General features: G+C 42.3%; 2 protein-coding genes across 2 annotated transcripts in view; one reads left to right on the forward strand and one right to left on the reverse strand.

The window, feature by feature from the left end:
* Positions 1-2,634: 2,634 nt before the first annotated feature.
* Positions 2,635-13,821, forward strand: map3k20b (mitogen-activated protein kinase kinase kinase 20b; the record flags this gene model as incomplete). The annotated part of the gene is made up of 11 exons (XM_083889532.1): positions 2,635-3,031; positions 5,680-5,767; positions 6,494-6,595; positions 7,845-7,910; positions 8,003-8,031; positions 8,122-8,259; positions 9,054-9,140; positions 10,086-10,160; positions 10,433-10,539; positions 12,585-12,765; positions 12,844-13,821. The coding sequence occupies exons 1-11, from the start codon at positions 2,873-2,875 to the stop codon at positions 13,819-13,821; spliced, it is 2,010 nt and encodes a 669-aa protein (XP_083745658.1). The 5' UTR covers positions 2,635-2,872.
* Positions 13,822-14,812: 991 nt separating this feature from the next.
* The window catches only part of dnah9l (dynein, axonemal, heavy polypeptide 9 like), a gene marked incomplete at both ends in the record, with an annotated part of 37,943 nt that continues 32,447 nt past the window's right edge, over positions 14,813-20,308 (reverse strand). The window contains 13 exons of the mRNA XM_083889533.1: positions 14,813-15,060; positions 15,134-15,274; positions 15,784-15,896; positions 16,382-16,497; positions 16,811-16,993; positions 17,159-17,341; positions 17,584-17,643; positions 18,296-18,415; positions 18,697-18,888; positions 18,971-19,060; positions 19,439-19,576; positions 19,726-19,853; positions 19,972-20,120. Of these exons, the coding sequence (XP_083745659.1) occupies positions 14,813-15,060; positions 15,134-15,274; positions 15,784-15,896; positions 16,382-16,497; positions 16,811-16,993; positions 17,159-17,341; positions 17,584-17,643; positions 18,296-18,415; positions 18,697-18,888; positions 18,971-19,060; positions 19,439-19,576; positions 19,726-19,853; positions 19,972-20,120 (1,861 nt within the window). The remainder of the gene's footprint in view (positions 15,061-15,133; positions 15,275-15,783; positions 15,897-16,381; positions 16,498-16,810; positions 16,994-17,158; positions 17,342-17,583; positions 17,644-18,295; positions 18,416-18,696; positions 18,889-18,970; positions 19,061-19,438; positions 19,577-19,725; positions 19,854-19,971; positions 20,121-20,308) is intronic.

Consider the following 20,308-nt stretch of genomic DNA (forward strand, 5'->3'; position numbering starts at 1 on the left):
ACTATAATGAATCAAGGACATATACTGTGCCATTAAAAGCCTCTTCCTCCTGGACAGACAAACTGTTCAGCTGCTCTCCTGTCGCTGTGACTGATGGTTCAAACCACATTAGCTGTCACTCTTTGGGACCTGTTAGATAGAATTGTAATGTATAGAACTGGAATCAGTATCCCGCATGACTGAACTTCATTGGCTTTTTGTTCTATACAGTGGATTTCTATCGGAGTGTCCTGTAACGTTGTGCTACCCGAGATTCGCCCTTGTTTACATGATATTACTGTACTTGCCTGTAAAGCAAACTTTACTCTCTTGACAGATGTGCTCGTGGACAGACGCTGAGAACCACATAGTCTGTAGTGGAAATTAGACTCCTCATTGTCCCTGGTAAATATATGGATGGGTATAACATCTGAAAGCACTTATTTACTTCATAATCTACTGGAGTATGTCAAGTCTTTGAGAATCCTTAGGATTTGATGTCCTTTAGGTGAATAGTGATGTCCCTTAACTAGTTCGACAAATTTCAAAACTAGTTATAAGAGTATTAGTTGAATTAACGCCTTCATTCCGAGCAGTGTTCAAATTTGTCAATATACTGTGTTATATATTTTTGCAATGGAGGACACCTCATGATTGCAAATGGTCCTAGATGAGGAAGTTACTTGGTCGAATCTGTGTAGCTGGATGACCTTGTTGTGTTTCTTTGATTTGGAAGCGGTGACCGTGGATAGACGGAGTCTAAAAAGCATCTCAAGAACCTTGTCATCTCCCAGCTGTGTTCAGTCTGTGTAATTTTATTTTTGTATCAAAGGGTGTAGCGTTTGAGCGTGTTCTTGACAAGTGTCATTCATTTTCTTTTTGATCTCAGGAGCTTTTGATGTGATGGTGTTTGTCGAGAACTTCAGCGATGCTGGCTCCCCCACACCCCCCCACCCCCAGAGCTGCCTGTAAGTGTACTGTTTGTGTAGTCTGCCTTGTAAATAATAATAATAATAATAAAAAAAGCTTTTTTTTCTTTAGCCTTACTGCAGGGGGTGCTGGTGGTGTAGTGGATGGTTGTGGAGAGTGCACGTGGTTCATGTTAGGTCAGTAGTGTGTATCACTTGAGTTGACAATGACGATGATGACCAGTGCATCTACTGTAATATGTATCTTCAGATTGGCTTCTGCAAATCGGGGCAATGATTGATTGTACATGCTGCACAGAGCAGATTAATAACATCCTGTCGTTCTGTACACAGATGATTCAATTCTGAGACTGCCCCCCCCCACCCCACCACCTGGTATCATTGAGACTGCATTTGTTTTGTGTGTCACAATGGGTGGTCATAGACTTTGAAAGACATGGACATACACCACGCAGGGGCACCTTAAATCATGTCGAATCATGGGAAGTATAGATGGAGCTCAACTCATACTAGTGACCGTAAGTTTAAATACAGTCTTTGCCTCTGCTGCTTCATTTTAAATCACTTAAGTCAACAAAGCTCAGTGGCTATCGCTCCTTGTCGTCTATTCATGACCAAGTATGGAAAAGAAAAATGGAGACCTTTGTTACCTTTGTTTTGCAGCGAACATGAACTTTCATGCTCAATTTGAGGTCACTATACTTAATGCACACATAACAAGGCACAAAATAATTATTGTATATGTGCATTAGAAAACTAGCTCTCAGGCATAAATAAAGGATAAAATATGACATGTGCAGTGGGAATATTGTGTTACTAGCAGATTGTGTCGCACATTAATGCTTCCTACAGCAAGAACCTCAGAATTTGGCACCACCTTTAGTTCCTCTGTAATGCCATCCTGCAGCAGGAGTATTAAAAATCATGGAAATGTTTTTCCTATTCCATCAAATGCATCTGCCAACACTGGTGTAATCATTAGCTCCATCGCACTCCTTCAGCCTTTTAGTCATGTATCAGTTATGAGTCATTACGAAGTCTACTTTAACACATGAAATCTGACGACGAGTGACAAGTGTCCTAACTTCCCGAGCTGATCTCACCTGTCCCTACACAGTGATGTCAGTGTGGCTCTCCTTTCCGATGATGTCACCGGGTCATTCCTGTTGGGCTGAGTAACACACTGTCCCTGTCTGGCTTCTCTGGTGAGTGTGTGTTCCTAGCTGCAGTGTGTGAGAGCAGGATTTAGTTATGTGTGGCAGTCATCCTCATTGCTAACTGATTTACTATCTATGACATGCCATAGGTTGAAGTTCTGTGTGTGTGTGTGTGTGTGTGTGTGTGTGTGTGTGGGGAGGGCGGTGTAGTTTATGGAGATCTTTATATAGCTACAGTTATCCAGTAAGAAGGAATACCCTGGACGCCAGTGGCCATATTTGAACAGTGGGTCTGCTACACACTGACTGCAAACACACACACTCTGAACACTCACCTCTCCTTCATCGTCACACACTGTGTGTTTTGTGTGAGAGTGCTCTATATTGTAGTTACACTGTATCACCACTATCAGGCAATGTTGTCTAGTAGTGACGGGGGTCCTCGACATTCCCTGACTCACAGTGAGCAAACTTCTCTCTCTCTCTCTCTCTCTCTCCCTCTCTCTCTCTCTTTCTCTCTTGCTCTTGCTCTCTTCCAGCACTTTCTGGTTTCTTCCCTCTGACAATCTCTTCTGTCGCCTGACACAACATCCACTCTGACCTCGCAGAGGAAACTACTCCACCTCTCTTCATTTATCATCCTTCACTCTCGCTGTCCTGATCTGTGAATTGTACATACTTTTTGGGGCGGTCGAGTGGGACTTGAGAGTGCAACAAACTTTTGGCCTCTCTTTGTATCTGAATGTGCATGTGTGTGTGTGAGTGAGTGAGTGAGTGAGTGTGTGTGTGTGTGTGAGTCAGTATGCCATGTCGTCCCCTGGCTCGTCGTTTGTGCAGATAAAGCATGAGGACCTGCTTTTCTATGAGAACTGTGGAGGAGGCAGCTTTGGGAGCGTCTACAGAGCCATATGGATATCCCAGGACAAGGAAGTGGCCGTGAAGAAGCTTCTAAAGATTGACAAAGAGGTAAGGGGGTGGACACACACACCAACACAAACCTATCACACAAAAAATGTATGTCAAAGCACAGGGTAGGGTTGCCAGGTCTGCGTTGGGAAAAAAACAACTGCCCAATGGCCAATCAAAACCATCAATACTCAAGATATACTACTGCCATACATGCATGCATGCATACATCCATATATAATAAGCATAAATGTTTATTGTGCCAGCATCAATTTACCCTAAAAAGATATTTAACCAGTGTCCCAAAATGGCTATTATGGAAAAAAAATAAAATATAGATAATATCTATATTTTATTTTTTCACATATTATGTGAAAATGGTGATCAATTTACTGATGTTTTTTGTACCTATGTGTTTACTGCACACAAGCCACAACATTAAAACTGGTGGTGAATGAACAATAAATGGATATATATTGATTTAATTTTAGCTACCTGTTAATCTTGTCTCAAATGGGGGAAAATATTGATATGGGGACCCACTTTATGAAGATGACAAACTATTCGGAGCAAATGTGGGCATAATATAACATTCTGTTTCCATATCTGTCTAAAGAAAAATAATAAATAACATAAATGAAGTTTTATAAATAAAATCACATTTTCTACTTCAATAAATCTCAAGTAAAATACTACCCTCTGGAAACTGTTGTAGAGGGATGAACCTGATGCTGTACAGCAAAATAAAATCATTGAACTGGAGCTATTTACAATCTCCAGTGTTGCTTTATTATATGGCTTGGGATATCTCCCCCATCTTGGTCCATACTCTGAATGCAACACAGGCCTATTCAACCCACAGACAAACCAACTCACAGCAATACAAATAGTAAAAAAAAGTAGCCAAATTCTGTTGGAAAACCCTCAACTTGGCCACTCTGATCAGTGGGACATTGCTGCTCTTAACAAATCAGTTTCTCTTTGAACTCAGACACTCAGAACCCCCCTCCTCCTCCTGCTGTTGAATGTGTGTTTATCTTAAACATACCTCTCTGTCCTCCCCCCCCTCCTCCCGCTCTTTTGTGGATGGAGCATTTTTATTTATGCCAGCACTCCTCTGTTCCTCCCATTGTATGTCAGGGCGAGGTGTGTGGTCATTCTCATGCTTTAATGCACTGCAGTCCAGGGGCCGGGTGGTTCTCCACGAGTATATGACCCCCCGATAATAATCCAAACATAGTTTCCTTCCAGGTTATTAATGCTGGAGTGGTGCTGGTTCACAAGCCAATGTCAGGAAATCAGGACAACCTGTGGGTGAATCAGACGTGGACTTTAAACAATGTGATGGACAATGAGTTTATGTATACACAGACCATGACAATCACTTTCTCACACTTGTAGACAAACACGTGTAGGGTGGGCAGACATGTTATGATGGATTACTGCTGTGGAGTATATTCTTCATAAATCTTTCACACACTGAATCTGGAGTGGATGAAGTGAAGTGAAAGATCCAGGCGTCCATTTTCTGTCGCTTTATCCTCCACATGAGGTTGAAAGGCCCTTGTTCTGGCTGAACCGAACGAACCCTGGGTCTTCTTGCTGCAAAGGCAAGCGTGCTAACCACTACACCAACCATGTGGCCCGTTACGTGAAAGAAGAAAATAAAAACTCCAAACTACACATACATATTATTCATTATTTAGAATGACATTTTCGCGATTTGTCACATTTCACCTTGTGATTGGGGTCATACTTTGTCATCTTTAAAAAGTGGGAAACGCTGGTCCAGTTCATTGAGGTGGAATAATTACTTATAGTGTGTTATTTTAACTCTTAATCTGAAATGTCAGATAACTAGGATGTAAAAACGATGAGGAAGTAAAACGTATAGGATGTCATTTAACTTTAAAATCTAATTTAAAATGCAAATATCTAAAAAAATAGTGCAAAAGAACAATACTTGTGTAATTGTATCTTTAAAGTTGCTTTCCATGACTACAGTTTAGTGACAAAATGATATTTGTACATGCTGACAAAAAAAGGGAAAAACTCTTCATATAGATTTTCAGTTCCAGTTCTGGTGTGATTTTATAAATGTGATGGTTAGCGAGGCGTATTTCCACATTATGTAAAGGCTATGACCCACAATAAATGTCAGTTCAGATTTATGTTTTGTTTGTCACCGCAGTGTGAAAGGTCTTTGTTTGCGGGGCTCAACCTGAGGAATGACAGAGGTTCAGACACGAGTTCAGACCGCACTGAATTTAGTTTAAAACTTGGCTCCGACACTCGAGGATTTGTACAGGATCACTTTTAATGTTGTGTTTTCAAAGGTGTTTTCAAAGTCTGTTTCTTTCATTACAAATAATGTGCTAACAGGCTGAATAGTTTGCTTATTAGATTATTAAAAATTACTCTTCCTGGACTTGGCTTGCATTTTTAAACTTTACCTATTGTTATAGCATAATAGCACCTATTTTATCACCTATATTATGATGTATAATAATAAAACATAGGTGCTGGAAAAGCATGAAAAACGCCTCTTGACAGTGCTTTGAATTTGACCTTGTAATGAGTGTATGAACCCTGTAATTCAAATGCTATCTTTCTGCATCAGTGTCAGATACTGGAACACTGAAGTAATCTGCTAATGAAGTTGTTCATGTCCCTTCTCTTGTTTCTTCTTCTCCCTTTTCCTCCACCAGGCTGAGATTCTCAGTGTCCTGAGTCATAAGAACATCATTCAGTTTTATGGAGCCGTGCTGGAATCTCCCAACTATGGCATTGTCACAGGTCAGACACTGTGTGTGTGTGTGTGTGTGTATGTTTGTGTGTGTTTGCATGTGTGTGGGAGACAACGAGACTCATAAGAACATACAATCTAAGCATAAGGATAAGAGAACCCCTTAAACACGGTATGCTCTGGTAATGAAGATGAAGGTGACATTAGTTCAGAATGGGGTCAGAGCAGATTGTTCTCTCTTTTATTTGATCATATTTGGTCCTGGACGTGCCACTTAAACGCACGTTAGCACATGCTTCGATGGCTCCGAGCAGTGTTTGTGTGCGTTTTGAAGTATCAGTGTCTACTCTTGAGCGCAGGTTCCTGCTGCTTTTCCTGGCAGGACATTTGTAACTGAGACCGGCGTGTTTAGATGTGGTAGTAATCCTGGATAGAGTCAAACGGTTACGATACAGCGACGACACACGACTAAAAAACTTGTCTGGCAGAAGTTGCAGTCGACTATAAAACGGGCGTTTTAGACACGGCGTATTTTGTTTTCCAGATATTTTCATTGTCAAATCAGCAATTATCTGTTAAACATAAAAGGTAAAACACAAGGTATTACGTTCTTTAAAATATCTTTCTATAGCCATTGTTTACAAAGCTGACACATCTGTATTCAATCCATTCATTTTGCTCATGGACTCATGACTGTGTCGCTGTATAAAGAAGATACACATGCTTTTTCTTGTTTTTTTAATAATCAATGTTTCCGTATGTGTCATGGTTTACAGAATATGCCAGTGGGGGTTCTCTGTATGAGTACCTCTCCAGTGAGCAGAGTGAGGAGATGGACATGGAACAGATCATGACATGGGCCATACAGATGGCCAAAGGTATGACTGAGGACATAGTACCATTATTAGCATATTATTATAATAGTACCATAGGTTCATTATTTAGAGAGAATCCTTCATTCATTTGTTTATATTCAGCACCAACAAGCTTTTTAATCATTTACAACAACAGGCATGAATAAATGAATTCATTAAAGCTATGGTGCGTCACTAAAGGGGAATGTAGTTGTTGATGTTATTATTCAGCCTCTGTTTGGTCCTCAGTGTAAGATTATGTGCATGCTGTGTCCCTCACTTTAATACTACGGGGTTATTTGAACAGTAATTCCCTTCTGAAGCTTTTTGTGGACGTTTCAGTCATATTCCAACCTGTTTGCGGCCATCTCGCTTTACTAGCGCAGTGTTGCTATTGCCGCTGTCTGTCTTGACATAAAATGACACACACATGATGATATGATAAACACAAAATGAGCTCTTAATTAGCACTGAGTGAACTCATTTTACAAAGGTGTAAATTTAAAAGACATTGGTAAAGCTTTCTTTTTTCTTTCTTACCAGGTAAATACCTGGTAATTAGGGGACTGTAAATTCAATTACTAGGTAATTACCAATGGTAATAAGAAAGTAAATACAATGAAACTATGGCTAAAGTACTGGGCATTTACCTGGTACCTATATAGTAAATTATAGTGTATTATTGGATAATTACTGCTGGTAATAAGAAGGCAATTACAATGAAACTATGGCCAAAATGTTGGTTATTTACCTGGTAAAGTGTTACCAAGACATTTGTTTGTATTCAAAAGTTACGCGCTACAGTTTTAACCATACACAAAATATACAAAACAGTGGTAGCGGATGAGCTTTTGTAGGAGGAGAGGAGAGGAGAGGAGATCCATAGACAGTTAAATAACCCTTTTTAATTCATAAAAGGGTTTAGAAATTGTAGGCCGTGGATCAAAATGTAAAGATTAAAATTACAGGTATTCTCTGAAGTTTAAGGAAAAGTGGCCTTGTATTTGACGGATAAATTTGGTCAAGCCTGGTCATATTTAATCTGTTGAGAACACATTTTGTCCTCATTATTTCCAGTCCTTCTGGTTTTTCTATTTAAATCTGCAGCCTAAATAAATAAAGTGGATTTCTGCGTTAAAGCAAAGCTGAGCCCAAAATCTTCAGGTTTGACAGTGAAACCTCAGCCAAGTCGTACATGTCAGTCAGTGAAACGTGTAAGAAATGTAATGAGAACAATTTTCACACTTCTTAAATGTCATTTATCATCTTTCAGGAATGCATTACCTCCACGCAGAGGCTCCAGTCAAAGTCATTCATAGAGACCTCAAGTCACGGAATGGTAACGTTTGAGGCTCAATCACATTCTCGATTGTCAACATCAGTGCGCTTCAGCTGTCATTCTCATTGACTTGTCTCTTCTCTGCTTCACAGTGGTAATGACAGCAGACAAAGTGCTGAAGGTTTGTCACTATGATCTTGTCATTTATTGACATTATTATTTGTTTTAAATTCAGTTTTTATTTGAATTTTTTTTTTCCACTCTCTTCCAGATTTGTGATTTCGGAGCATCGAAGTTTCTCTCTCATACCACCCATATGACTGTGGTGGGCACGTTCCCCTGGATGGCACCTGAAGTCATTCAGAGCCTGCCTGTGTCTGAGACCTGTGACACCTACTCCTATGGCGTGGTGAGTTCTCAGCACTGCACATGTTGCCTGAGATATAAATCTACTATTCCGATCGTATCAGGACACTTGGAAAAAAGTCTTAGAGAACAAAATATTTTGTATTTTTTTATCAACCAGCAGCACTTCATTAGGGCCCATGCAAACACACAAAGAACTACCGCAGAACAGAAGAGGGAAAAAACATGCAGATTTAGGGATTAGGTCAATTGGACACTCTAAATTGACCATAGCTGTTAGCGAGTGGATGTTTGTTTGTCTCTATGTTTCCCTGTGATGGACTGGCGACATGTCCAGGGTGTGACCCTGTCTTTCATCCTGTGTCAGCTGGGATTGGCACCAGTGACCAATCCCAGCTGACCCCAGAAAACAAAGGCAAACAACAGAGACGGAAACAAAACATCTAACACTTGGTTACACTGACCAAAAACAAAGAGATCCAATAAGCTGGTTGGAGAATTCAGTCATTGACATAGACAGAATGTCAGAGCGTCTGGAAAAGTCTCTATCTTTAATCTTCAGGTGTACCATGTTGACCAACTCCTTCAGCCACATACTGTGCTGTAAAACCCTGAGTTTTTCAGAGTTGCAGCAGCAGTTATTTAACTAGCAATGTGGAAAGGAACACAGCCTGGGCTTCTCACATGGACCATTGAAGGGGCTGGATTTTTTTAAGAAAGCTGAATTCATGATCCCACACCCATTTGTAACCTCGTACAGTGGATAAATGGATGAGACAAATTCCCTTGACCCTTGACCGACTGCACGTGGGATGTGTTTGAATGTTCTGTGACCAGGTGCTGTGGGAGATGCTGACTCGGGAGGTTCCTTTCAAAGGCTTTGAAGGGCTGCAGGTTGCATGGCTGGTAGTGGAGAAACAAGAGGTAACACACACACACACAGAGACACAGACGCACACACACGGACAGACAGACACGTGTACCTTTTCGAATACCATGTAAACATGTAGACCCACCAGAGTTTGAGAAGGCTGCAGGAACAATGCGATGCTCTCATGGTTTCCACTGTGCACTGGTGAGACTGAGGCTGGGTATTTTTAGGCCTGATGTCAGTTCTGTGCTCTTGTAAGGCCTGGATACACAGCAGTGGAGCTCGGCCAGAGCCCCCCTCCTCAGCTAAAGCCTTTATGAGAGGAAGAGAGACGGAGAGAAAAGACTACAGCGATAGGTGGTTTGATTCAAGAGTGTTTATAGGTGGAAGGGAATGATGGTTATACAGTGTTTTTCAGTTACTGACGTGCCCCAATCCCCTGTAGCAGCCACACAGCGTCACAGTGGGGGCCAACAAACAACTGAGAACATGATTCCTGAGTAGCTGTTGGCTAAGCTCCAAATTCTCTCCCTAAATAACTCGCTGTGTCTCTTTTCCTTTCCCAGTCTCCCTCTGATTTTTCCTCTTCATTGCTACACCTCTTCCTGACCCTCCGGCTTGCCCTCGCTCCACTCAGTGATATTTTAGGATTAATCCCCACAGAAAACTGTTTCCATTTACTGTGCAGCACCGCAGAGCTGTCTGGGCTCATTCAGACCTTTACAGAGGCCACACTGAGATCTTCATGCAGGAACTTTATCTCAGTGGCATGTTGCAGCAGTTTGCATTGCGACCGAAAGATAAACACAGACGCTGTTATATTTTATCGTTTTATGTCGACATAAAATAAAACGTCCTTTGCCTAAAGTACATATAAAAGGCTCATTCGAAGTCTACAAAAAAGTACTTATTATACCCTTGTACAAACATACTTATGCGTAATAAAGAGTAGTAAATGTGCCTTTAACTGGCTTTTGTTTATGACTCTGTTTATTTAGAGGCTGACCATCCCCACCAGCTGTCCAGCTAGTTTTGCTGAGCTGATGAGGAAATGTTGGCAAGCGGACCCAAAGGTAAGCTCAAGATGGATACAAAGATTATCTTATTGAAAGTGATACAGTGTCAGGGGTGTTTCAAGAGACTGGGCAGAAGGTGCTCAGGGGGCCCCTTTATCAAACTGTACCAAACTAATAGCTTCACTGCAGTCTGCTATGCATATTTGATATGTATAAAAGGGCTCTCTTAAAAGTGTTGTTGCTCTGGTCTGGTTAGCAACACCCCTGAGATATAAGAATATAAGATAAAAATATGTATGACAGGATGTTACGCTTGCATGTACCTGCAGGAGCGTCCGCAGTTTAAGCAGGTGCTGGTAACCCTGGAGACCATGGCCAATGACAGCAGACTACCGGACCAGTGCAATTCCTTCTTACATAACAAGGACCAGTGGAGGTACACACACACACATATGCACACAGTTTTGTATATATATATATATATGCTACCGTTCAAAAGTTTGGGGTCACTTAGAAATGTCCAAAAACACTTTTTTCAATGAATCTAACATTAAATGAATCATAAATACACTCTATACATTGTTAATGTGGTAAACGACTATTCTAGCTGCAAACGTCTGGTTTTTAATGGAATATGTACATAGGTGTATAGAGGCCCATTTCCAGCAACCATCTCTCCAGTGTTCTAATGGTACATTGTGGTTGCTTATCGCGTTAGAAGGCTATTGGATGATTAGAAAACCCTTGAAAACCCTTGTGCAAGGGCAAACGGATTATTTTGAATAAAAATCATTATTTCTTAATCTTGTCAATGTCTTTGACTATATTTTCTATTCATTTTGCAACTCTTTTGATGAATAAGTGTGACTTTTAATGGAAAACACAAACAAACTGTATAGGTGACCCCAAACTTTAGTGCATATGTAGTATATGTAAAGTCTCAAGCCACCATGCGATTTGTTGTTTCTGCAAGGCTACAATGACCATATATGTTTATTCCACCATCTCTTTATGAGCAGCATCCGACCAGAAAATGCAGGAAAGTTGCATGCATTGTTCTGAAAAAGCTTCTACAGGTTAAAGTGTCAAGTATTTAGTGTGACCTTCCCTTACACTTGAACAACATACTGAACTATAATTAATGTTGTTGCTCAACACCCGTGTTTGTCCTTCTGTGCACGAGCATTGCACACACACACACACACACACACACACACACACACACACACACACACACACACACACACACACACACACACACACACACGTTGTATGAGATTAACTCATACAAATATTAAGACGTAAATGTGGATGGACATTAAAACTAAGCTAATGTTGCCCTTCTGCGAGACGTTTGCACAGCGCTGTTGTATCTGCAGTGCATCTAAGCAACGAGGCGTCATCTCCAATCAGCTCAAAGTAAGGTTTTCGTTGCTTATCGCAAACGCAGCCCGTTGTTGACTTCAAATTTAACTCCAGGCGCAGAATCTCAGCGTGCACATACATATTTACGCACAGCTCTGTGGACTGTAATGCTCAGGAGAGAAGTTGAATGTGTGACCCTGTACTCTACTTCAGTCTATAATAAGCTCTCTGGAAAGCGTCCATGAAAGAGATTCCTCTCTACTCCACTGTGCCCTCACTCCACCATGGGGGGAAGCGACAGGAGACAGAGGGGGAGGGGGGAGGGGGGGGGAGAGGTGGTGGTGGAAACATCAAGTATGGACAGGAGGAGACGTCCAGGGGAGGAACAGAAATGTAATGGGTGCATGTGAAATCAAAAACAGAGAATAGAGGGAAAACAAGAGAGGACTGATGACAAGAGTAAAGACGGAGAGAGAGAAGGGTGGTGGACAGAGCAGAGGAGAGAAGGTGTGAGATTCTGTGCATATTTAACATGAGTACAGCGAGGCAATCAATTCTGAGTGAAGTTTTGGGTACGAGTGGAAAAACTTGGACGAAGGAGAAGAGTGGAGGAGGGGAAGAGACGGAGAAGGAGCTGAAGGGGTGGGATAATTGAACAGGGAGGAATGGCAGGAGCATAGGAGGAGGAAGAGGAAGAGGAGGAGGAGGAGGAGGTATGGCTGTGCATCAGATCTCTCTCGTCTATATTTAGCTGCTGTGAGAACTGATTGTGTTTGTGAATGCACTCTCATGGATACACACTCACAAATCCCAGCAGTGACCTCCTGTGGTTACTGCGAGTATTGCAGTCAAACACGGATAACCTTTTTTTTTTGCATTTGGAATGATTTTTTTATTACAGGAATTACATCAAATAATTATATTAGACTCACATACAGCCTCATATAGGAGATAAGTACTATTTCAATTCATTCATTCATTTATTTGTATGTTAGTAAAAGCTTTTATGGGTTTGGGATGAAGCATATAATAATAATAATAATAATGCATTATATTTGAAGGCGCCATGTCAAAACTGTTCATCATCACTGATGTTCTGCCTGTGTTGCCCTACAGGTGTGAAATTGAGTCGACCTTGGAACGCCTTCGGAAGCTGGAGCGGGAACTTTACTCCAAAGAGAAGGAGCTGGAGGAGAGGGAGAGGAGGCTGAGGCTGTGGGAGGAAAGGCTGATGGAGCGGTCCAACATGACTCCCAGTCCCACCTCCCTACTCATGGAGCGCTCCAACATCTCACCAGTGAGTCAACGTGGAGTGAGGTCCATGTAAATCCGTTGCTGACAGTGAACCCTTGTAATGCCCTCTTCTTGCTTACAGTTCTTCGCGCCAATGTCCATCGGTTCTTCGGGTTCTTTCTTCCGCTCGCACTCTCAGGACTCCAGCAGTGCAGGAGTCAGCAGTGCGGGCGTCAGCTCTCTAATCCGCACCCTCAGCAACGGAGACACAGAGAGGGGGAGCAGCGCGGCGCTGGAGAGGGGGGTGGGCTCACTCGACAGTGGGAGGCTGCATGCCATGCTCCTTGGGTTGCAGGGGAGGTTTGGAGAGGAGGGCGAGGAAGAGGAGGGGGCCACCCTGGAGGAGAAAGGCTGGGGTCAGCAAGAGAGACATGACAGCGGGAGCATGGAGGGAGGAAGGGTGCAGGTGACGCTTCGGAGCTTCCCAGGTGGTGTGGTGGAGAGGGAGGAGAGGACGTGGGAGGAGGGGGAAAGGGAGAGAGGAGGCGTGCAGCGGAGCAGGGTGACGACTGTAGTGCGAGGATACTCAGGTGGTGACGGAGAGAGGGAAAGGGAGAAGGAGAAGGAGGGGGCTTGGGAGATAGAAAAACGTGGAGACAGACTCAGTGAGAGAGGGCTGGAGGGAGGGTTTGAAGGAGGGCGGCTCCCAACCATGTTCAAAAGCCTCCATGGGAGTTTGGGCGGCTTAGGGGACATGCTGTCTTTAGACATGGATGAGATGGGGGACATGGAGAGACTAGGCGACATGGACATGAACATGAACATGGGTGACCTGGGAGTGAAGGTGGTCGGTCACGGAGTCAGAAGTGAGCTTGGGGTCAGGGGTCGGCGGAGCGACATGGGAGTAGTAGTCCAGGGAGTCAGTGACCGCAGCGAGGCCATCAGCCAAAAGATTAGAGGAGAAGTGGGCGTCCTCGGCCGCTCGGGAGTGCAGGTGAGCATGCGGTCTTCATCCAATCAGAACTCTGTGAAGAGCTGCAGCGTGCGGCACGGAACCAAGATCAACATGGCTACTGCTGCCATGGACATGATGGAGCTTGACTGGTCTGACAGTGACTAGAAAACAAGTTAGCGCACACACACAAACACACACACACTCACAGGAAACACACATAGGCCAAACTCGAGATTTCGCCTTGTCGGCACATACAGTGTAAACTACAGTATGTGCATAAAAGGGCTGTCACTTTTCCAAAATAAAAATTAAATTAATATTAATATTTTGTGACCTTTAAATATATTCAGGTAAGGATGTACATTTCACAGCAAAATAACATCTTATCTTATCATCTTATTTTTCACATGGGTCTAGAGGGCATTCATGGATGGATCCTAAGGCCAAGATGTGCTCAGAGCACCCTCTGCTGGACCATGGGGTAATTACTTCAGACAGTCTGAGGCGCTTCTAGGCTGTATATTTAGAACTCGAACCAGTTTTTAAGGTTCAAATTTGAACTTTTTAACCCTAAAATCAAACAGATTATGGATTATGGTTAAAGTGGTTAAAAGTGACAGCCCTAGTGCAAATGAATCTCCAGTTTACAAAGAGCTGGTACACACACATTTCTTTTGTTAATTTTTTTATTATTGAATGGATGATTACTACACTCGTGTACTGTGAAGTAGGAAGGAGCAAAAAAAGGCAATTTTAAAGGTTGTCTTGTAACGTTGACAGAACGATTTCACCTGTGTAATTTAATATGCTATTAGAACTGATGCCTAACATACTGTAAGAGGTACAAGTGTTGCAACATAACACACTTGAGCGGCGCTCTAACGAGGGAGCACTGTCGGATGTTTCTCTCCTGCTTATCTTGTAGTTTGTAGATTTGATTTTGTTCAAAAACAGGCTTTGACTTTTATCAGTTCTAACTGTGATCTAGTGTGTGAATTTCTTTTGGCATTTTCTCTCTCTGTATATTTTATCATTTTTCAATAAAAAGAAAAGAAACTGACTCTGGTCCTGTGAGTTTGCTCTGCGTTGAGCTGAGGACCCCCCATATTAAACCCGCCTGTCCTTCTCCAGTAGATACGATCCTCTGAAGTCTCTCTCACACGCTGAGTAGCAAAGCCACTCCGGCCAGAACCCACTTTGCGGGCCGCTCCCGGGTCTTCAGGCTAAAAGTCCACACGTACGTGGGTCCTCTGATCTTGGTCTTGTAGAGAGGACATTCGTAGATATTCCTGGTCTCGTGGCGATCATTGGGCACAGCTCGGACTGAGATGACGGGCATGTGGGGGGTCAGTTCCTTTAGACGGGCCTCAGTGATCACACCGGCCTGAGTGTCCCATCTTGCACCTGTGGAAGGACACGAGTGTGAGAAGAGCGCAAACAACAGGGAGGAAATCAATGTGACGACGTTTGATTATACCTTCCATGTAAAGTCCATACACGTATGCCCCCTCCCTGGCAGGCTGGTTGAACTCCTCCTTGAATTTCTTGGTCACGTCCACCGTCAGTTTCACTTTATCCAGTGGCCACTCATTCTTCCGCGCCAGAGACTGCATCACCGCTAAAAAGCCACGATGCGAGGATTAAAAAGATGGATTAATGGACTATTGGACTATGGTAACTGGAGCTGTAAAAAAACCTACAATCAAAATAAATTAATTGTTAATAATTAATTGCGATAATTGCTGCTACTGCATCGGTCCCCATTAAACGAACACTAAATAAGTGAATCAAACTAATCCAGAACAGCTGGATGAAAAGTGAGATCATTACACAGGCGGCACGTCCAAGCACTTAAATAAATCCAAAGTGTGACTAAGTCATTTACATTCATTAATAGTTTGCCGTTTGTTAATTCACACACCTCTGCTCTGACTGTCACTTTCCGCTTCAGTCAGTTGTTCAAGTAAATGAACAACTCGCCTCACGGCAGCGACTTTATTATGATTAATTTTATTTAAAAAGAACAGTTTTCACTCCTTATAAATAGTGCTGAAGCATTTACTCCATCTTGCTCAATTGCTCTAGTGTTTCTTTCTTATCCGTCTTCACGATAAATGTTTACTTTACCTGTGAGGAAGGACTGAGGGTTAAAAAGTCCAGACAGCCACACGACGCTCGGCAGAGTCAAGTCCTGAGTCCAGCTGTCCAGCTCTTTACAGCGCTGCAACACATCATTGTACCTGGCACACAATAACACGTAGGTTACAGGTAGAGCTCTTGTGGGTTTGATTGACACTGAACCCTACATTGCTCTGTCAGTGAATAACAAAACTGTCTTAGTATCATGTAGTAAATACATTAATTTGGATCATTACGATGCATGATTGCATGTAAATAACATTTTGGTAACACTTTAGATTAGGGAACACATATTCACCATTAACGTAACTTACTAACATGCATACAAGTTGCATACTAGCCCTTTATTAGTACATATTAAGCATGTATTAACCTTATGTAGCAAAAATCTTAATTCATGTCATAATACAGGTAGAATAATGTTATGTAGAATAACGTGCTTAATGATTACTAATAAAGGGCTAGTATGCGACTTATGTGTTTGTAAGCACCTGGTTAATGGTGAATATGTGTTCCCTAATCTAAACATTATTTACTGCAGTTAAATTACAAACCAAAAGTAACTACAACGAAACAACATACACACCATATGGCCAGGCTGTAGGTGGAGGGGTAAGCTAGTTTGGTCCAGGTGTCGGGGACGTTGTCGAAGAACAAGGCCGTCTGCAGCCGCTCCATCTCAGAGGAAATGGCCAGTTCACCCTTTGACAGACGGATATTTAATGGCAATGACGGTATGAAAACACACTCCTACTGTAGCTGCTGCTACAACTGTGTACAACTAAATAATGCATTTAATGGAACCTGCAGATTAAGATTAAACACCTAATGTGTCTTTTGATATCGTTATATGGTTTTAGTGACCTACGTGAGAAGCTTATCCTACTGTACAAAGCAGTAAATACACCTACAATGTTAGATATTTACAGGATATGATATAAGAGCCTTTGGTCCCTCAACAAAATATAAAGTTAACAGATCTACATTTTGTTGTTGAAATACTGTGTGGTCAAACCTTGAGTCCTAGGTCGAGCTCCTTGAGCGAGCGCCGCATCTCAGAGATGAGTGTGTTCATGCGCTCACACTCCTGGAAGCAGACCAGGATGTACGGCGACCGCTCAGCTGTCTTAGAGGTGATGTCTGACATGTTGTACTCCTCTGGTAACTTTTCCAGAATCTCATCTAAGATAGTTTTCACCTGGGAGAGAGAGGGAGGTGAGTGACAGCCAATGTTGTTAGATTTGATGATATGTTTCCCTTGCTATTGTGGGAACAGACTTGTGTTAATAACTGTGAGTCAGTATCTAGAAATCAGTCATTTATGTCAAAACAATCAAACAAACAAAATGAAATCCACTCCAACCTTCTCCTCTAGTGTCTGCGAGGCTCCCTCCCCCATGACAGCATCAGGAGACTGCAGCTCCAACAGAGTGTGAAAAAGGTTATCGGACGTCACTGTCAGGAACTCGATTTCTGCATTGGGATGCAACCCATAATGCACTGGGCTCTCGTGGGGCAGCATCTCATCTATGAAATCGTGGTAGCCCTGGAGTTAACAGGAGAATATTATTATTAGTGAATGGGTTATTGCATTTTTATTCATAATAAAGCACACAGTGTATCCAGGGACTGCTGACTCACTAATGCTTCAGTAATGACTTCAGACAATGACTCACAAGCGTACAGTTACGTTCATGTTCCCACCGGTTTATATTGAACACTGCTGAGGTTCTGATTATGAAAGTTTTCATCCAACTTTGTTTTATTTTTTATCCGTTTTCCAGGTACCTGATAGTCCAGGTTGGAGGGAATGATGAACCCAGGAGCCAAAGCATGTTTCCGGTCAAACTGAGAAATGGAAGGAAAACAAAAAAGAAGAGGTAGAAGTAGTACCGTGTACTTCACATCTCGTACACGGTAGAAAACATACAACAGTAAGAGTAAACGTGTAAGATTTGCTGAGGTGATTTTGTATCACTATATATCCCCTGCTAGTTCATCTGTTCTCTTTGGCAGCACACAAGCAGTTGTTGCCAGAGAGTTTTTATTGAATTCTCCTCTTTGCCTGTTTCTTGACTCGATTTTATTATTTTACCCCTCATTCTACGGACTGCTGTGGAGTTTCCCCAGTAAAGAGACTTGTTTCATCAAATCACCCTGTCTGAATTTGCTTCTGGGACTCTTACTTGTGAGTTTCTAACTCGACATTGGTTTAAATCTGGGGGAGCGTGTCTATGTTCCCACAGCCTTATGTTCCCATGTTCCCACAGTCCTATATTCCACAGCCCTATGTTCCCACATTTCTAAGAGTTTTTCTAAATTAGGCCCTATGGAACACCTGGTTGTGCAGGCTCAAAAACCGTCCCAGTTTGCACCAAAGCCAGAGTCACATTTGGTTCCTCTTGTAAGTCCGAAAGTCAGCTTTGTGTGCAGTAGCACCGCTGTCAGCCAACATCAATTGGAGAATTAGACATTTATGTCCCTCTCTTTGTCTACAAACCTGGTTGGGCTGCATGTATTCCTCCAGGTATGTCCTGCAGAGACGTCTGTCCCAGTCATCAGTGATGTGTCCTCCGTACATGATCTCCCCAAACAGATACCGCAGGTCCTCCCACGGCACCTTTGTCATTGTAATCATAATGGAAATCACTGTTGGATACTGACATTTAACTAGAGACATTAAAGCCAACGTGAAATCAGCATTTAATATAGTACAGAATTGTGTAAAGAACCCACTGCACAAGAGATTACACAAGTAAATCTGGAAATCTGTGTATCCACCAACACTGTTGCAATAATACAGGGGCAAATACATTTTTGTACACAGCTGTGTGTTTATTGTATAGATTAAATCAAATCAAAAATGACTACAATAATCCCCCCACAAACACAATGTCCTACCTGTGCGTTAGCCTCCAGGTAGTTGTAGAGGACATTCACTGATATTGTCAGGTCTCCGGTGTTAAAGGGATATTTTCTGTTCCAGCCCTGAGGGCCAAACTTCCTTCTCTCTGCCACACAGGCATGGAAGTAACACAGGGAGAAGAGGATGGTCTTAAACTCCTGCTCACGGCTGCACTGGTCCAGGATGTCCTAGAGACGGCCCAAAAGGTTATTAAATCAATAATAACCTTTTTAAAAATGTTATCAACAAGTCATCACATTAAAAGCTGACCTGGTCAAAGTTATCCAGAGCAGAATGCAAATTAGCATGCATGCCTGTGGGAGGTTCATTGGTGATCTTGATAGCATTTTCCAGAATGCCCTGAGTAAAAATAAAAATACAAATGAAATTATATCCATACTTTAAAGCCAGTATGTGTACGGTTTGAAGCTTTTTTCATTATTAAAACAATATTTCTGATTGTTTTAGCTTCTTAAATGTGATTATTTTCTTCGTTTCTTTGCTCCACATAACAAAGAAATCATTCAATCTGAATAATTTTGGTCTGTGGACAAAACAAGACATTCGAGAACATCGTCATTTCCAGGTTTGGCAAACACCGATCAACGCCTTTTTTTTTAGCATTTTCTGACATTTTATGAACCAAACGATTCACCAATTGTTAGTTGCAGCTCTAATCATGTTATTGTTTCCATGCATTCTGAGACGATGTCCTTGGCATGCACTCTGCGTCTCTACCTGTGGTATAATGTGTTCCTGAGGTGTTGTTGCAGGCTCAGCACTCATGAACACTCTGTAGTCCGGATGACTGTCGGCACAGCAGCGCACCAGGAGCTTCTCCAGTGAACCCAGCCAGCGACCGACCAGGTGGATGTTCTGCAAGTACATAAGACACAAACCAAAGACTTAATCCTTACATTTCAAGTGTATTTAAAATTACCACCAGATCTATTTATTTATTCTTGAAGGATTTCTCATTTCTATGCTGTGATTTCAAAGTAAACCAATCAACCTTGTATCCAAACCTGTAAAATAACCCAGTGGCCCTCCTTGGCAGCCTTCTCCATGGCAACCTCAGCCACAGCCTCTTGGCCCTGACCCAAGGACACGTTATGAAGCTTCCCAAGGTCGATAGTGAAACCCAGCTTCCTTCCTGAAAACAAACATGAGAGAAAAGCCTGTGATTGCACTTCCTGTGGGGGAAAAAAAAGCCTTTGTGTAGCAAAAATGATTGTGTGTTTGTTGCACGCAGTCTTCGCAGCACTCAGTACCTAGTGACTCCATATCTTTAAGTGGGTCAACTCCGGGAGAGAGGATAAAGAACACAGGTGAGGCCGGACCACTTTCTTTGAAGGACTTTGCAAACTCAGTCTTCCTGCCTTCTGTGTACATAACGCCGAGCTTCTCCTCCACAAAGTTCCTACAGAATGTCAACAAGGGGGAAAAATAACCTGGGTTAAAAAAGAATGATTGGGTTAGGGTTAGGGTAGCATTGGCTGTCACGGGGCTGATGTCCAGCTGACATAGGGCAAAAGGTGGGGTACACTCTGGAGAGGTTGTGTAGAAGCAAAGATAAACAAATGACAAATCCAAATGCCATATGTTGTA

Source organism: Microchirus variegatus, assembly GCF_963457635.1.
Source record: "Microchirus variegatus genome assembly, chromosome: 5".
NCBI lineage: Eukaryota > Metazoa > Chordata > Actinopteri > Pleuronectiformes > Soleidae > Microchirus > Microchirus variegatus.